The sequence below is a fragment of the Nicotiana sylvestris genome, chromosome 8 (genome assembly GCF_000393655.2).
Source record: "Nicotiana sylvestris chromosome 8, ASM39365v2, whole genome shotgun sequence".
Taxonomy (NCBI): Eukaryota; Viridiplantae; Streptophyta; class Magnoliopsida; order Solanales; family Solanaceae; genus Nicotiana; species Nicotiana sylvestris.
Window position 1 is genome coordinate 216168811 of NC_091064.1, and position 18707 is coordinate 216187517.

At 39.7% G+C, this 18707-nt stretch overlaps 1 protein-coding gene and 1 non-coding gene across 3 annotated transcripts; one reads left to right on the top strand and one right to left on the bottom strand.

Moving 5' to 3' along the window:
- Positions 1-2125: 2125 nt before the first annotated feature.
- LOC138876630 (small nucleolar RNA R71) lies at positions 2126-2232 on the bottom strand. The gene has a single exon (XR_011401974.1). It is a non-coding gene; the product is annotated as a small nucleolar RNA R71 (small nucleolar RNA).
- An 11592-nt stretch (positions 2233-13824) lies between these two features.
- On the top strand, positions 13825-18477 carry LOC104215670 (uncharacterized). 2 transcript variants are annotated; one of them, XM_009765522.2, is made up of 3 exons: positions 13825-14158; positions 14424-14619; positions 15105-18477. In XM_009765522.2, the coding sequence occupies exon 3, from the start codon at positions 15171-15173 to the stop codon at positions 18162-18164; it is 2994 nt and encodes a 997-aa protein (XP_009763824.1). In that variant the 5' UTR covers positions 13825-14158; positions 14424-14619; positions 15105-15170; the 3' UTR covers positions 18165-18477. The 2 variants fall into 2 exon arrangements, with proteins under 2 accessions (XP_009763824.1, XP_009763823.1); XM_009765521.2 differs by lacking the exon at positions 13825-14158 and adding an exon at positions 14170-14317.
- The last annotated feature ends 230 nt before the right edge of the window (positions 18478-18707 follow it).

The window sequence follows — 18707 nt, forward strand, 5'->3', positions numbered from 1 at the left end:
ACTTTTTGGGGCTTCAGATGTAAGCTCATCTCTCATGTTTGATGTAAGATTATCACATCAATAAATCTAATATGTTCCTACCTTTCGTTATTTCTCGTTGTATGTGTTTGGATCTAAAGTTAATTATGTTTGGCTAAGATTTATGATAATAGGTGAATTGGACTATAATTAGGCTCTAAAGAACCACCTTCTTGTATAGTTTTTATGGTAAAAAGTGATAACAAAATGCTCTGATTAGTGTTTTTCATGCTTTGCAGGCTATATACAATAAAAGTAGTCTTTGGAGTACTTTTGGATCAATTACGGAGAAAAAGAGGCCAATCTTACAATATCCGCTAAGTGCACCATGCGAAGGCAGCAAAATCAGAACTGGAGATGGACTGTCGCGGTCCCGGCGTAACCGCGGTCGGACCGCGGCAGAAGGCTGTTGCGGATTCTGAGAGGCTTGTTGGCCGCGGTCCTGGCGTAACCGCGGTAGGACCGTGATAGGAAGCGGAAAATTGAGGGACTGAAGTGCAAAAACACGGGGCTTTTAGCCCAAAACCCTATATTAAACAATAGAACTCGCCCAAGGGAGGCATGAAATGTTTTTAGAGTACTTTGGCAAGAAAAACAAGTGTGAGAGATCAACCAAAACATTATATTTTCTTCTTCTCTTTATTTTTCTGGTAATTGTGATCATGAATATTTTCATAGTTTATTTATCCATTGTCATGAGTAGCTAAATCATTTGTCTAGGGTTTTGATGGAACCTATTGAAGGATAAACTTCTTGATTATGTTAATATAGTTTGCTAGTTTAGTCTCTATTTGTCAATTATGTGTTTGTTATAGTTAATTGACAGGATCCTCAATTAGCTGTGCCTATTTAGTGTGCATAACTCGGGAGAGAGTGCATATTTAGGTGATCATTGAACAACACCACTCCCAAAGTATAAGAGGGATCTATAAATGCGAGTTTAAAGGCAGAATTAGGGATAACAAAGTCTTGGGTGCAATCTAAAGTATACTGTAATAAACAAAGCCAGCTAGCGTATTTCGGGAGAGTGCGTCTAGTAAATTATCATGATTACTCGGGAGAGATTCATGGTAAAAAGGGTGTTCATGGTTGATAGAGATGTGTTGGTAAATCTATATGAAACATAAACAGAAGGGATTCCATCAATAGGGGAAATCACTACCTTAGAACCTTCTCATTATTGTTCACAACTTAAGCATATTTAGTTTACAACTGTTTATTGACTTTCAATCTTAGTTATTAAATATACCATCAACTGTTATTCACAACGTTTGGGGAAGTTGATTCTAAAGAATTTAGTAAGTCAAATGAAAGTAATTGATAGGTTAATTCTCTGTGGATTCGAATCTGGGCATAAATACTCAGGTTATATTTGCAACGTCTGCATTGTCCTTTTATGAGGCATAGTTGGGCGTGATCAAATTTTTGGCGCCGTTGTCGGGGAATTAACTATGTTATCAATTACAATTGAAAGAAGTACAAAAATTCTTATTGTAGTCATTTTTTCTCTATACCCAATTTTTACATTAAAATTTTAATGTTTGTTGACTTGGTTGCACAGGTGCATGCCTAAAAACTCATCGAGATCTGGTAAAGTATTTGAAGCATTATCAGATCCCGAGAAAGTTTTCAAGGCCTTGAATCGGGATAATCGGAAAAACAAACAACAACCAACAACTACACAATTCGAAACAGTCATGAGGGATCACGAGGAAAACCCAACGGTACCAATAGTGCCAGAGGCTGCTCTCTATGACTGGGCATAACCCACAGCTGAAAATCTGTCCACAACCATTGTAGTTCCGCAGATACAGACTGAGTCATTCCAAATTACGAATAACATGTTGCACTTGTTGCAGAACAAGGGACTATTTTCGGGGTCGCAAGTCGAAGATCCTCAGCAGCACTTGAAGAACTTCCTCTCTATCTGCAAAACCCAAAGGCAGCCCAACGTAACTCCTGAAGCAATCAAGCTGTTATTATTTCCATTCTCAGTGACAGGAGCTGCCAGACTTGGCTAAACTCACTTCCCATAAATTCTATAACAACTTGGGATGAGTTAGTCAGGCAATTCCATAACAAGTTCCACCCACCCAATAAGACTGCTCAACAAATTGATGAAATTTTGAGTTTTAAACAGAGACCAATGGAGACACTGCATGAAACATGGGAGCGCTTTAAAGGGATGCTGGTTATATGCCCGCACCATGGTATTCCAGATTTGATGTTGGGGCAACGATTTTACATGGGATTGTCAGATAGCATGAAGAACATTGTTGATGCTTCAGCTGGTGGAGCATTTTTGAGCAAAACATGGAGAGAAGGCCAGAGTCTGCTTGACAAGATGGCACAAAATTCGGGATGGACAACCAGGAATGCACCGATCACTCCAGCGGTTCACTCAGTGCCCTTAGATCCATCCAACTCTATGGATGAAAATATGGCCACCTTATTGACACAGATGAGTATACTCACCAAAAAAGTGGAAGAGTCAGGGCAGAAGCAGCAGGTACACATCATAGATACTACCAATGGGGGTTTGTGCGCATCTTGCATTAGTCAGCCAATCTGTCACCAATGGAATGCAGAACATGATCATCACCACTACCCTGAAGACATGAATTATGTGTCTAATTATGGAGGCCAGAGACAAGGTAGTCAGAATTGGGGCCAGCAAAATCAGCAATACAGGCCGGTCCATCCACAGTTCAACAATGGAAACATGGGAGGTATGAGACCCCCTAACAATATGGCACCTTACCCAAGGCCACAGGGATATAATAATCAGAATCAGCAGTAGGGGTATCACCCTCCTCAACAGCAACATGGTGGAAGGCAGGAAGATGGGTTTGCTAGACTTGAGGCAATGATGCAGCAGGTTAATGGGTCTAATGCAAAGATTAATGAGAGAGTGGATGCACATGATGCAACAATCAAGAATATTGAAGTGCAGGTGGGCCAAATTTCTATGTCTCTGAACAATCGTCCTCATGGGACGCTACCTGCAGACACCCATATAAATCCAAAAGATCAAGGCCCAAAGTTGTTGATGGCGGTAAGTCTACGTAATGGCAAAGATCTGGATGTAGAGCAAGGGAGGGCTCGAGAAACTAGACAAGCTGAAACATTTATACCAGTGCCCATTGAGCTGGATGAGTCAACGAAACTGACGGAGGTGCCAGTCCAGCCTTCCCAGGAAGAAAATAGCATTCAGAATGCGACCGAGAAAGAAGCTGAGACAGTCCAGGAACCAGTAGTTGATGTAGCAGCTGATAATGATCAATACCAGTTGATTGGGAAGAAGAGACCTCCTGCACCTTTCCCTTAGAGGTTGGCTAAGTACCAAAAGGAGGAACAATACAAGAAGTTCTTCGAAATGCTGAAACAATTCCAGGTAAACATACCATTGATTGAAGCTTTGAAGAAGATGCCTGGGTATGCAAAAATGATGAAGGACTTGATATCCTGAAAGTTTGATTTCCAAGACTTGGCCACAGTTACTCTTACTCAGACATGTAGTGCAGTGGTGACTAGACCAATTGCAGAAAAGCTGTCTGACCCCTGGAGCTTTACAATTCCATGCACTATTGGTAATTTTACTTTTGCTAAAGCACTGTATGATCTAGGAGCCAGCATCAATCTTATGCCCCTAGCGATTTACAAGAGGTTGGGCATTGGAAGAGCTAGACCCACCTCTATATTATTGCAGTTGGCTGACAGGACAGTGAAACGACCCTCTGGTATACTGGATGATGTGCTAATTCAGGTAGGGAAATTTGTGTTCCCTGCAGATTTTGTGATCTTAGACTGCAGAGTGGATGAAGAGATTCCCATAATTTTGGGAAGACCATTCTTGGCCACAAGGAGAGCTCTCATTGATTGTGAAACCGAAGAGCTCAAGATGAGATTAAACAATGAAGAGATAACATTCAATGTGCAGAAATCTATGAGGCGACCAAGTGAATTCGCCAATTGTTCTCTTATTGATGCCGTGGATGTAATCGTAGAGACTGATGATGAGGTGCTAACCATTGAGGACCCCATTGCTGCATGTTTAATGAATTTGGATGAGGTGAATGGAGAGGAACTGGCGGAATGGGTGTTAGCATTAGAGGGTAGAGGGTTCTAGGATAGAACTCTAGAATTTGAGCCCTTGCACTTGGAAAATCGAGAGATTCCTCCAGCCAAGCCATCTATCGAAGAACCACCAAAGCTAGAGTTAAAGCCATTGCCCAAACATCTCAGGTATGAATTCCTTGGACCTAACTCCACATTACCTGTTATTATCTCATCTAGTTTGTTAGATGTGCAGGCGCAACAACTTTTGTAGGTACTTAAGGAGTGCAAGACTGCCATTGGGTGGACCATGGCAGACATAAAGGGGATCAACCCCGTCTACTGTATGCACAAAATTCTACTGGAAGATGGACACAAACCTTCTAGGGAACACCAAAGAAGGCTGAACCCTAACATGAAGGAAGTGGTGAAGAAGGAAGTAATAAAGTGGTTAGATGCGGGAATTATCTTCTCAATCTCTGACAGCAGCTGGGTTAGCCCAGTTCAATGTGTACCTAAAAAGGGTTGCATGACGGTAGTTAAGAATGATAACAATGAATTGATCTCTACAAGAACAGTCACGGGCTGGAGAATTTGTATAGATTATAAAAAGCTAAATCTAGCCACCCGGAAAGACCACTTCCCACTTCCCTTTATTGATCAGATGTTAGACAGACTGGCAGGGAGGTCACACTTTTGTTTTCTGGACGGGTACTCAGGATACAACTAGATCTCCATTGCACCGGAGGACAGAGAGAAGACCTCTTTCACTTGCCCTTATGGCATTTATGTCTTTCGGAGGATGCCCTTTGGCCTATGCAACGCACCCGCCACATTCCAACGGTGCATGATGACCATATTTACTAACATGGTAGAGGACATAATGGAGGTGTTCATGGATGACTTCTCAGTGGTAGGGAACTCATTTGATGAGTGCCTGATAAATCTGACTCGTGTGTTGAAACGGTATATCGAGACTAACTTGGTTCTGAACTGGGAGAAGTGCCACTTCATGGTACAAGAAGGCATAGTCTTGGGGCACCGGGTGTCAAGCAAAAGAATTGAGGTGGATCGTGCTAAAGTGGATGTAATAGCAAAGCTACCTCCTCCAACTTCAGTCAAAGCAATCAGAAGCTTCCTTGGGCATGCCGTTTTCTACCGGAGATTCATAAAAGACTTCTCAAAAATTACCAACCCTCTTTGTAAGTTGTTAGAAAAAGATCACCCTTTCTTGTTTTCTAATGATTGCAGGGTAGCATTCGAGGAGCTAAAAAAGAGACTGGTCACATCACCTATCATTGTTGCCCCCAACTGGGAGCAACCATTCGAACTCATGTATGATGCAGTGACTACGCAGTGAGGGCAGTGCTGGGACAGCGGAAGGACAAGCTGATGCATCCAATCTACTATGCTAGTAGAATGTTGAGTGGAGCCCAGCTGAACTATACTGTGACTGAGAAAGAGATATTGGATGTGGTGTTTGCTTTCGACAAGTTCAGATCATATCTGATTGGTTCTAAGGTAATTGTATACACTGATCATTCAGCTCTCAGGTCCTTGATTGAGAAGAAGGAGTCTAAGTCGCGCCTGATTCGTTGGGTGTTGCTGCTACAAGAATTTGACCTTGAAATTCGTGACCGTAAGGGCACAGAGAACCAAGTCTTGATCATCTATCACGACTTGAGGGAGTTGAAAATGCAGTTGAGGTTGAAGATATTCTGGAAACCTTTCCAGACGAGCAGTTGCTCGCTACTAATCTTGAAGAAGCGCCATGGTATGCAGACTTTGCAAATTACCTGGCCTGTGGTATAGTTCCATATGACCTTTCATCTGTACAAAAGAAAAAGTTTTATCGTGACTGCCGCATGTATTATTGGGATGAGCCTTACCTGTTTAGAATTTGTGTTGACAATATGATCCGGAGGTGTGTCCCCGAGATAGAACAATCTTCTGTTTTGCAGGCTTGTCACGCATCGGCTTATGGAGGACATTTTGGAGGGGTCAAGACAGCTGCGAAAGTGCTTGAGGCCGGATTCTTTTGGCCAACAGTGTTTAAAGATGCGCACCAATGGGTAAAGGGCTGCAATGAATGTCAGTGGACCGGGAACATTTCCCGTCGCCATGAGATGCCCATAAACCCAATTCAAGAGGTGGAAGTGTTTGATGTCTGGGGGATTGACTTCATGGGTCCCTTCGTCAGCTCCTATGGCAATAAGTACTTACTTGTTGTTGTGGATTACGTGTCCAAATGGGTAGAAGCTGCAGCGTTGCCCACTAATAATGCAAGAGTGGTGGTGGGGTTTTTGAAGAAGAACATATTCACCATATTTGGGACACCAAGAGCGATTATCAGTGACGGAGGCACTCACTTCTGTAATAGAGCTTTCGAGAAGTTGCTTGCAAAGTATGATGTACGCCACAAGGTGGCTACCCCTTATCACCCGCAAACTAGTGGGCAGATTGAAGTGTCCAACAGAGAGATAAAGAGTGTGCTAACCAAGACTGTGAACGCCACAAGAACTGATTGGGCGAAAAAGTTAGATGATGCACTCTGGGCCTATAGAACTGCTTTTAAAACACTGATTGGTATGCCACCATATAAGTTGGTGTTCGGGAAGGCCTGCCATTTGCTAGTGGAACTTGAACATAGAGCGTGGTGGGCACTGGAACAGTTGAATCTAGACATCGAGGCTGCGGGCACAACGAGAATCACAGAATTGCATGAGCTCGACGAGTTCAGACATCTTGCTTTTGAGAGCACAAGGTTGTACAAGGAAAGAATGAAGAGGTTGCACGACAAGAACATTGTGGAGCGAAATTTCAATCCTGGAGATATGGTGTTGCTTTATAACTCACGATTAAGGCTATTTCCGGGTAAACTCAGGTCACGATGGTCTGGACCATTTAGAGTGGTCGAAGTTTTCCCTTCAGGTGCTGTCGAGATTGCCACAGAGAAAGACTCTCGTACATTTAGAGTCAATGGGCAGAGATTAAAACTATATAAGGGTATGAGCGAACCAAAGGAAGTGTCTGAGCTACACCTGACTGAACCACAGAGGTCGAGTGAGCCTTAAATGCGCTCATCTGCGTCGTACCGCGACGTTAAATCAGGCGCTACGTGGGAGGCAACCCATGAATGTATTGTAAGTGTAATGCATAACTTCATAAAAAAAAAGTAGCAGGAACACGCCCAGACCGCGGTCCCAGCGTAACCGCGGTCGGACCGCGGTCAAGGACCTCCTCTGAAAGAAGTCTATCGCGGTCCCAGCGTAACCGCAGTCAAATACCCCCTTTGAAAGAGGTATACCGCGGTCCCAGCGTAACCGCGGTAGGACCGCGACAGACCAGTGCGGGCCAGCGTAACCATTGAGCTTGATAATGAGGATGATGCCCCAGCACCCATGGCACCATCCAGGAGATCCTATGATGGAGTCGGATCCTCTCGGTGACCCCATACTGGGGCAGGATTCTCTAGATCACAGTCCAGCCGACCCATATTGCATTCTTTGGAGGAAGAGGTGGCAGATCTTCGCTCCTTGGTGGATGACCTGCATGTGCGTATGGATGCCATGTCTCAGCAGCAGGCCATGTCTGAGAGCCAGATGATAGCTTGGTTCCGTGCTTTGGGGAGGGCTTGTCATGTGGATCCCAGCACCGTCTCCGACTCCGAGTGATGCTCAGGGAAGTCTTCTTACCCTTCTGCACTTTATTTGTGTTATGACATGGGGACATGCCATATTCTTTTTGTGTGGGGTGGGAGACTTGCTTTAGTGGTGTATTGTTAGTGTACATATACATTGAGTATGTTGTAGTTCTGTATCTTTGTTGTTGTGTATAATTGGTTGTACTCACCTTAGAAGTAACTGACTTGGCCCAACGACGGACACTTGTCGACGGGTCTCTTGAGGGTCAAAGTCGGGTTTAAAAAAAAATAAAAAATGTAGGAGACTCTTCCTGAGGACGGACCACTTGGACAGTACTCTTGAGGGAAGTAGTCCATTTAGATTTTTTTATTTTATTTTTCTTTTTAGGTAGTGTAGTAATTCCTCATTGGTTTTTCTTTTGACCACGGTTCTTTTCCAAGGGCTTTTCTTGAACCGGGTTAGGTAGATTTCTCTTTAATATTTTTAGGACCCTTAGGACTCTATTGGACTAAGATGGGCGAGGGCAAGAATGCAACCCGTAATGTACACACATGCAAATAACTAAAATGAACTTAAAGGTGCGACGTCTAGGCTCGTTTGTAGACTCGTAATTTTATGCCTTAATTCTGCACACCTTGTCTTTCTTGAACGCTCACATGAGTGTGTTGACAAACTAATTCAGAATGAGTTACATGCCAAGTGTGTGTGATATAATACTTGTATTCTGTGCTTGCATGTGATACCTAGAACTTGGGCTGTGTGTTTGCAAAGCGAAATAGAAGTTGTTTGGCCTTAGAGATGATTGAAGCATTTCCCTGTGTAGCCTATATAATTATGAATTCACCTGTACATATTGCCATAGTTAACCCCTTCGAGCCTGAAGCCTGTTCTTTGATAACCTTACAATAACCTACATCCCCGTGTTTGAATAGTTTGACTGTTTGAACCTGTACCTTCTAGAAGCACTTGAATCGTTAAAGAGCATATAAAAGTCAAAGCGTGGGGTAGTAATGGAGTGGGAAAAGAAAAATCAGGAAAATACTTGAATGGTGCAATGGCTGTTAAAAAAAAAAGAAAAAAAAAGAGGCCAGTTGCACCTAAAGAAAAGTGGGGGTAGCCTATGAAACAAGTGTGGAAGAATGATTGGGTTGAACATGGAAATTGGAATAAAGGAACGATTGTATTAAAAGTGCTTAGGGAGGTTAGTCACTATATCCAAATATATCCTACCCGTCTCTTAGCCTACATTATAACCAAATAAAGACCTCTTGATCTTGGACTGAACAACTCGATTAGTAGAGTATTACACTAAGGGCAAGCTTATAGTGTATCTGTGTGGCATGTGAATGTTCTTTGCTGAGAGTGAGTGGATTCGTTCTATCTATAGTTCCTTGTTGCTTAATTTTATGTGTGTGGAACTTCTCTCAGAAATGTGATGTGAGGGCATGTCACTCAGGAAGAAAAAGCAAGTTTTCACCTCTGTTTAGAGTAACTAGAGTAAACACGAGTGTGGCATGGCATTAGAGTCTTCATCTGAGGTGTGGCTGTTGCACTGCTTAGATTGTTCTTTCATAATGGCGGGTGTGACATAAACTGGGTAATGCATCGAACGATTAGGCCTAGAAGTGTGGTTCAACTTACTCGAGGACGAGCAAAGATTTAAGTGTGGGTGTTGATAATAGGTGAATTGGACTATAATTAGGCCCTAAAGAACCACCTTCTTGTATAGTTTTATGGTAAAAAGTGATAACAAAATGCTCTGATTAGTGCTTTTCATGCTTTGCAAGCTATATACAATAAAAGCAGTCTATGGAGTACTTTTGAGATCAATTACGAAGAAAAAGAGGTCAATCTTACAATATCCGCTAAGTGCACCACGCGAAGGCAGCAAAACCAAATGGACTGCCGCGGTCCCGGCGTAACCGCGGTCGGACCGCGGCAGAAGGCTGTTGTGGATTCTGAGAGGCTAGTTGGTCGCGGTCCTGGCGTAACCGCGGTAGGACCGCGATAGGAAGCGGAAAATTGAGGGACTGAAGTGCAAAAATACGGGATTTTTAGCCCAAAACCCTATATTAAACAATAGAACTCGCCCAAGGGAGGCATGGAATATTTTTAGAGTACTTTGGCAAGAAAAACAAGTGTGAGAGATCACCCAAAACATCATATTTTCTTCTTCTCTTTATTTTTCTAGCAATTTTGATCATGAATATTTTCATAGTTTATTTACCCATTGTCATGAGTAGCTAAATCCTTTGTCTAGGGTTTTTATGGAACCTATTGAAGGTTAAACTTCTTGATTATGTTAATATAGTTTGCCAGTTTAATCTCTATTTGTCAACTACGTGTTTGTTGTAGTTAATTGATAGGATCCTCAATTAGTTGTGCCTATTTAGTGTGCATAACTCGGGAGAGAGTACATATTTAGGTGATCATTGAACAACACCACTCCCAAAGTATAAGAGGGATCTATAACTGCGAGTTTAAAGGCAGAATTAGGGATAACGAAGTCTTGGGTGCAATCTAAAGTGAACTGTAATAAACAAAGCCAGCTAGTGTATCTCGGGAGAGTGCGTCTAGTAAATTATCGTGATTACTCGGGAGAGATTCACGGTAAAAAGAGTGGTCATGGTTGATAGAGATGTGTTGGTAAATCTATATGAAACATAAACAGAAGGGATTCCATCAATAGGGGAAATCACTACCTTAGAACCTTCTCATTATTGTTCACAACTTAAGCATATTTAGTTTACAACTGTTTATTGACTTTCAATCTTAGTTATTAAATATACCATCAACTGTTATTCACAACATTTGGAGAAGTTGATTCTAAAGAATTTAGTAAGTCCAACGAAAGTAATTGATAGGTTAATTCTCTGTGGATTCGACTCTGGGCATAAATACTCAGATTATATTTGCAACGTCCGCATTGTCCTTTTATGAGGCATAGTTGGGCGTGATCAATTTACCTTCTTTATTATTGATAATTGAAGTTGGCAATAGAGTCTTAAACTTTTTGTTCAAACACCTACCATAACACCATTTATATTGAAATTATAGCCTATTCATAGCTAGAAAGACTGTATGCAACATTATTGTTAGATTTTTAGGACATATTTACCAGTGTTTTAAAAGGCGGGGCGCAAGGCGAGGCATTTTGTATATGCCTCAGCGGAGCGTAAGCCCCATGGGTATTTAACTTTTAATATTTTATAAATAATATAATTATAAAACATAATATTAAATAGATAAAATGGCATAAAATTTTGAAAAAAACTATAAATAAGTGAAAAAACTATATATATAGACACACACACACCATATTATCTAATGAAATTATATCAAAATCCCAAATAAAGTGAAATTATATATAAATCCCAAATAATTATATATAAGTGAAATCCCATATTATCTAATGAAATTATAAATCCCAAATAAATAAGTGAAATTATATATAAATCTAATCAATACATATAGAAGCACGCATACATATAATCCTATATTATATTTTGAAAGAGAGAAAGAGAAGCATTGAATTTATAAAACTAATTACATACATATTTACAAACTAACAGGGAAATATAAAAGAGAGGAAATTAATGAGTCCAAAATAATAAAATTTTTATATGGAGGAAGGAGCAAACCTGTTGAATTTGATGTACGGAGAAAAATGGAGTTTTTTGTTGCAAAAAGAAAAATGATAAATCGTTGCTCTTGGCAAAGGCAGACTAACGAAAAGAATTGGGAAAGACTTCTAATTTAGGGCTTTTAGCAATATTAAAAAGTTTACTTTTAAATTTAATATTTTTAATTCCTTTTTAAAAAGATGTTTGTTGGGTTAACGCCTTAACCAAAAAACTCGCCTCAACCATAAAACTCGCCTGGGCGTACACCCCGAACTTCTGAGTATACGCCTTACGAGACTTTCGGCCCCCATCATCACCCCGGAACGTTTTCGGTATGCCTCGCCCCAAAAACGCCTTTTAAAACACTGATATTCACAACTTGTCAAGCTATATAGTATGGGAGTTGGAGTTCAAAATTGATCAAAAAAATAAGTATGACAAAAATCTCAAAGCAACTGAAAAAAGAATTTTATTTTGTATCAGAAATAAGTATTTACAATATAAATAGATATATTATTATTGACATTCATTTCATGAGACAATCCCAAGGAACCATGTTAAGGTATTAATGCTTTAATTATTTCATTTAATTAGTAAAACCTATTTTGATAAAGTTGATCATCTTAGTTAATTATCTTATAACCACTTATTTAGACAAATTGTAAATTTAAACCTAATATGCTAGAATCAATTCTTGAAGTAAGAAAATGATCTAAAAAATTCCATATAAAATTTAATTAATGGCCAACCATGTCTGCCAAGAGAGAAAAGAGAATTTTTTTTTAGAAAATTCCAATAATTGGATGGAACAATTATTTAAAGCTCAATAAATCATGAGCTCAACAACTTCGGTTGCATATTATAATGGCTCGTGTAGTTGTATCATTATTATGTTTTTTAATCTACAAGTAGTACTATGAAACAGTAAAACTTAATTAACCGTATAAATTCTTAAACCCGAAACAATTATTATTACAAGAAGAATTATGAACCGAAGTTGGTCTACAGCCAACATCAACTTAAACATCATTATTACACTTATCAATACTCAAATTCTAAAGTCCCTTGTCTTTTATCCCATATATATTAAGTATAGCCCACGAACATTAAAACTCTATTTGCTCCAAAATATTTTGAACCTTATAATAATTGTCGTACATATTGTCAAACAAAGAGCAAATTCTATACATAAGGAAAACAACCTAGAACTGTGTTGAGTTGACAGCATCCCTCCGCCTTTAACTAAAGATTTCGGATTCGATCATTAGAAATTAAAGGATCATGGTAAGGAGCGGTTTCTGTAACAACATAGCCTACTAGTAATATCGTCCGATTTTAGTTTAGGCATACGCTTTTTTAAAACGTGTCACTAGAGTTTAATGTATGTCTATTTATAAACCTAGCATCTCTCATGTATTTTGTCGACGTGAGATTCGTCTAGGGTGTCAAATATACACCCCTTAAGGACTCAGCGTCCTCGTTGTGTTTGCCCCACTATCGTTTAAGGTTGCATGCGGAGTGACTATGATACCATATGTAACAGCCAACTCAGCCCCACTAGTCGTTATAGCACTAGTCCTTTTTGTTCGGCGTTAGGGGGCCCCACGAGTCGTCGCTAGCGTCATCGGTTGTTTTGAACATAGATCAGTCATATTACTGGTTGTTTGGAACGCTAAGGTCGATTAGTGATATTGTCCGTTTTGACCCTAGACCAACACGATTTTAAAATGCGTCAATAGAGTTTAAGGCATGTCTACTTATATACATAGCATGTCTCACGTGTTTTATTGATGTAGGATTCGCATAGGGTCACAATACTTTCTCTTTTAATGCATCTACACAACGCAAATCCGAATTAATCAGGGCTTAAATATGAATTTCGGACATCAAGTGAGAAATAAAAGAATATATACTACATAAAGCTCCAAACAAAATAAATTAAAAGAAATAGCACAAAAGAAGAATAATGAGCCCAAAAAGACAAGAGAAATCCACAATGTTACTTCACATTTTGCAAAAAAATAAAAAAAAATAAAAAATAATACTTCCTCCGTTCCAATTTATGTGAACCTATTTGACTAAAAAAAAACTTTTGGAATTTGTGGTCCTAAATAAGTTACAAAGGGACCAAGAGTATTTGTGTAATTATAAAATTTTTTTATTAAGTATAAAATTATAAGTTTAAACTAAATTATTTTTAAATTTAAAAAAAATCATTTTTTAGAACGGACAAAAAAAAAAAGGTTCACGTATGTTTTAGTGGAGTACTAATAATAGTGATACATGTACTAGGAGCAGTACTATAGTTGTAAATCCGAAGTGTGGACTTTGGAAAGAAAGCTTTTTGACAGCAGCACCATTCCTCGTCAGATCCGTCCTTTCTTGTTGGGTCCCATTTTTGTCAAACCCCACCCCCTGACACTTCCCCCACCCACGCCCACCCCACCCCAACAATCAAGAAACATAGCAGCACTAGTACAGTAGAAGAAAAAGAACCCTTCCCCGTCTCTAACGGTGCTCCTTTTTTCTTGTCAGTCCATATTCTCAGTACCCTCTGAAAAAAAAAAAGACGCAGAAAAAAACAGATTTTTATAAGTTTTATGTAGTTTTTTACACATACCTATGTACTAAATATGAACTAGTTGGTAAGAATGGGTAGTGTGAAAAAGAGGGAGCTTTTAAAGTTTTATGTACAAATTTAAGTGAAGTTGTTGTCTTAGTAAAAACAAGAAAAAGAAGAAAAAATAAGGAAAAAAAAAAAGAAACAGCTTCTCATTGTCATATCAAAACTGAACCCTTTTAGTTATTCTTGAAAAGGTAAACCCCATTTTCCCATCAATCAAATCTTTACTCTTTTGTCTTTCCTTTCCCATTTTTTTTCCAAATTTTCTCTCTCTCTTAGTTCTCTGCTCCATTGATGTGTATTGCTAATATTGAACTCATTTTCCTCTATGTGACTTCTTGATCCATTTCTAAGTAAGTAATATTATGTGTTTGTTATATGTATATACATTTTAAAATATATTTATTTGGGTAGTTGATGTGTTTGAATATTTAGACATAGTTTATATTATTTTGACAGGTTCAAGAAGATATATTAATTGTGGTTGCCACTTAGATTTCTACTTTATTTGGATTAAGATTGGTTCAAAGGAATGCTCTTTTGGGTTGATTGAAGTGAAAAGATTGAATCTTTGGTTCAAAAGAATGCTCTTTTGAGTTGATTGAAGTGAAAGAGATTGAATCTTTGGACACCATTATTGATGACTTTGGTTCAAGTAAGTATGTTGGATCTGAGTTCTTGTAAAATTAGAGACTTGGATTATTGAATTGGCAAATTAGTTTGTTTTAAGAACTTACTTTGTGTTTTTAAATTCTTCTCCAGATCTAATGCTGTAGATTTAGAAAGGCTCTTTGTTTCCTCTCTAGGTTTTGCTGTTCTTGTACAACATTAATTATCTTTCTTTGATTGCTAAATAAGGATTCTTGGGCCAAATGACAAAACAGAATAAGTCATTAATGCTTTTATGTTAATCTAGATATGGCATTATTTTAACTAATTCCCTATTTTCAGTATGGTATCCTGCATTTCCTTTGTGTTATATATGGAGAGATTCTTCATTTGAAAAAATAAAGCAGTCTCCATTTGGAAAACCTAGTTTAAAAATTATGCAGACCTTTGTTCTTGTGGCTGCATATAGTTAGCAGTTTTTATGAGAGGAGATTGTCCCTTCACTGACATTTTGATGTTTTCTAATTTCAGAGGTTATTTGTTATCCTGGAATCCCTGAAATTTTCTTGTGTATGGGAGTGAGTAGTAGCTTTAAATATGGATCTCCGGGATGAAAGCTCCAGATTTGGCTCATTACCAAGCACGACGTCAAGAAACTTATCTTCGTCATCTTCAACCTTCTTTTCTGCGAACCAGTCGCCCTTCTTCTCTCCCAGGTCACCCAAGTCCCTGATATCAACATATTCGGATAATCAACTTCGTGATAGCGATGTTACTTCTGGTGCCTTAGATGCTGGTTTGGGCATTCCGGGTCCAGAATCATTTGCAAATGCCAGGTTGTCGGATGCTTATCCTGTTGCGTTGGCTAGTGCAGTTAATGATCTTCAGAAGTTGGATTTTGCGTCTTCTTCAACTTCAATTTCGAAGAGCACTATAGCGAGTTATAACATTGGCCCAGAACATGAATATTTGCGACCTAGAGGCAAGCAGAAAAAGAGTGGGAGAACACAGGAAACTTGTGTTACTCCAACATCAACTTCCTCCTTATCCAACAGAGTGAGGAGCTGTGATGTGTACATTGGTTTTCACGGCCGCAAACCTTTACTGCTCAGATTCATGAATTGGCTCCGTGCTGAGTTAGAAATCCAAGGGCTAAGTTGCTTTGTTACTGACAGAGCGAGGTGCCGAAATTCCAGAAAACATGGCATGGTTGAGAGAGTAATGGATGCTTGTACATACGGAGTTGTGATCTTAACAAAGAAATCGTTCAGGAATCCATACACCATAGAGGAGCTGCGCTTCTTCTCTAGCAAAAAGAATTTGGTGCCAGTGTACTTCGATTTACGTCCAGAGGATTGCCTTGTTCGAGATATAATTGAGAGAAGAGGAGAGCACTGGGAGAAACATGGTGGTGAACTTTGGCTTCTCTATGGGGGATTGGAGAAGGAGTGGAGAGATGCTGTCAATGGTCTTTTGCGTGTCGATGAGTGGAAACTAGAGGCTCATGATGGCAGGTGGAGGGAATGCATATTGAGGGCTGTAACTCTATTGGCATTAAGGTTAGGGAGGCGAAGTGTTGTGGACAGACTGTCCAAGTGGAGGGAGAAGGCAGAAAAGGAGGAGTTTCCTTTCCCTCGAAATGAGAATTTTGTTGGTAGAAAGAAGGAGCTGTCCGAGCTCGAGTTTCGGCTTTTTGGTGATGTTAGCGGGGATGCAGAGAAAGACTATATTGAACTAAAGGCTAGACCCAAGCGGAAGAACGTGACAATTAGTTGGAGTCGGAGCAACTCGATCAATGAAAGACGGTTTGAGCGGCCTAGTGACAACAAGAAGAAAGGTAAAGAGCCGGTGACATGGAAGGAATCTGAGAAAGAGATTGAAATGCTAAATGTTGAGGTTTCTCATACTCAGCAGCATACACCAAAGCAAAGGAATACTAGGAAGCAAGGAAAGCGAAGCAGATCCTTGAAAGTTGTCTATGGAAAGGGCATTGCTTGTGTGTCTGGGGAGCCAGGAATTGGCAAGACAGAGCTACTGCTTGAGTATGCATATCAATTCCATCAGCGCTACAAGATGGTCCTTTGGATTGGAGGTGAAAGCAGGTACATTCGACAAAACTACTTGAACTTGTGGTCGTTTTTAGAAATTGATGTGGGGGTAGAAAGCTCACCTGAAAAAAGCAGGATAAAGAGCTTCGAGGAGCAAGAAGAGGCTGCTGTAGCTAGGGTTAGGAAAGAACTTATGCGAGACATTCCATTCTTGCTGGTAATTGATAACTTGGAGAGCGAAAAGGACTGGTGGGACCACAAACTTATAATGGATTTGCTTCCCCGTTTTGGGGGCGAAACACATGTTCTCATATCCACGCGTCTCTCTCGGGTGATGAACATGGATCCTATCAAACTTAATTATCTGTCAGAGATTGAGGCAATGTCTTTGATGCAGGGCGCTGTGAAGGATTACCCGATTGCTGAAATTGATGCCTTGCGAGTAATTGAGGAAAAACTTAAAAGACTGACACTTGGCCTTGCCATTGTTGGAGCTATTCTTTCTGAACTTCCTATAAATCCTAGCAGGCTCTTGGATACCATCAACCGTATGCCTTTGAAGGAAATAATCTCGATTCGTCGGGAAAACCATCCACTGAGGCGAAACAATTTCCTTTTGCAACTTTTTGAAGTTTGTTTCTCGATATTTGACCATGCTGATGGACCAAGAAGTCTAGCAACAAGAATGGTTCTCGCAACCGGTTGGTTTGCTCCATCATCTATTCCAGTTTCTCTATTAGCTCTGGCTGCTCACAAGATACCGGAGAAATACCCACGAAGGAGGATGTTGAAGAAAGTTTTATGTTCTTTAACTTGTGGTTTCTCATCATCATATGCTAGGAAATCAGAGGCAGAAGCATCTTCCCTTTTGTTGAGATTCAACATAGCAAGGACTTGTAGAAAGGAAGGCTACATTCAGTTCCACCAGCTTATCAGAATGTATGCTCGAAAAAGAGGGGTCATCGGAGTTGCACAAGCCACAGTACAAGCTGTTGTAAGTCGCGGTTTAATAGCACAGCACTCTGAACACATATGGGCAGCATGCTTTTTGCTCTTCGGATTTGGGAGTGACCCGATGATAGTTGAGCTTAAAGTTTCCGAATTGTTGTTTCTCGTGAAAGAAGTGATTCTACCACTTGCCATTCGAACATTTATTACATTCTCACGCTGTAGTGCTGCTCTAGAACTTCTACGACGTTGTACAGATGCATTAGAAGCAGCAGATCAAGCATTTGTCACGCCTGTTGACAAGTGGTTGGATAAATCACTTTGTTGGAGACCTATCCAGACAAATGCTCAATTAAACCCTTGCCTATGGCAGGAACTTGCTTTATCAAGAGCGACAGTGCTCGAGATCAGGGCAAAGTTAATGTTAAGGGGTGGACAGTTTGATATCGGTGATGATTTAATCAGGAAGGCTATTTTCATCAGAACTTCAATCTGCGGCGAGGACCATCCCGACACCATATCTGCTCATGAAACTCTCAGTAAACTTACAAGACTCCTTGCTAGTGTTCAAAATCATACATCAAATAGAAGTTAATTGTTTTAGAGTAGTTTAGCTAGAATTATAGAGAGTTATCGGAATAAGCTGGTTTAATAGTTCAAAGGATAGAATTTTTGATATTAATGAGTAGTCATACATCTTATTCAAATTTTTTCCATATCTTTTTTGGTATGCAAATATCATTTCTTTTTTTGTCTCTGATGTTGCTATTCCTTTCCTGCTTCCTGTTTATTGTATGTCTTTTACTTCTGCTTTCTGTTTGTTAGATCTTTTTTCTATTAACAGGGTTTGGAAATAATGTACTCAGCCACTGAAATTTATTAATGGTTTAAGTATTCCATTGTTAGAAGATTTTATATCATTATCCTCTTCAAAAGGAAAAAACAAAAAAAGAGGATTTGCCTTCTAAAAGCTCTCATATAACTAAACACAGCTAATTTAGAAATGAAAGCAAATGCCAGACTCCATACTACTCGTTACTTTCTTACATTGTTACCTGCAAAAGGAAGAAATACTTTTCCCTATCATGGAAACCTGAACAGTATAATACAGTTGCTTCAAGAACCTCATTGCGGCTGA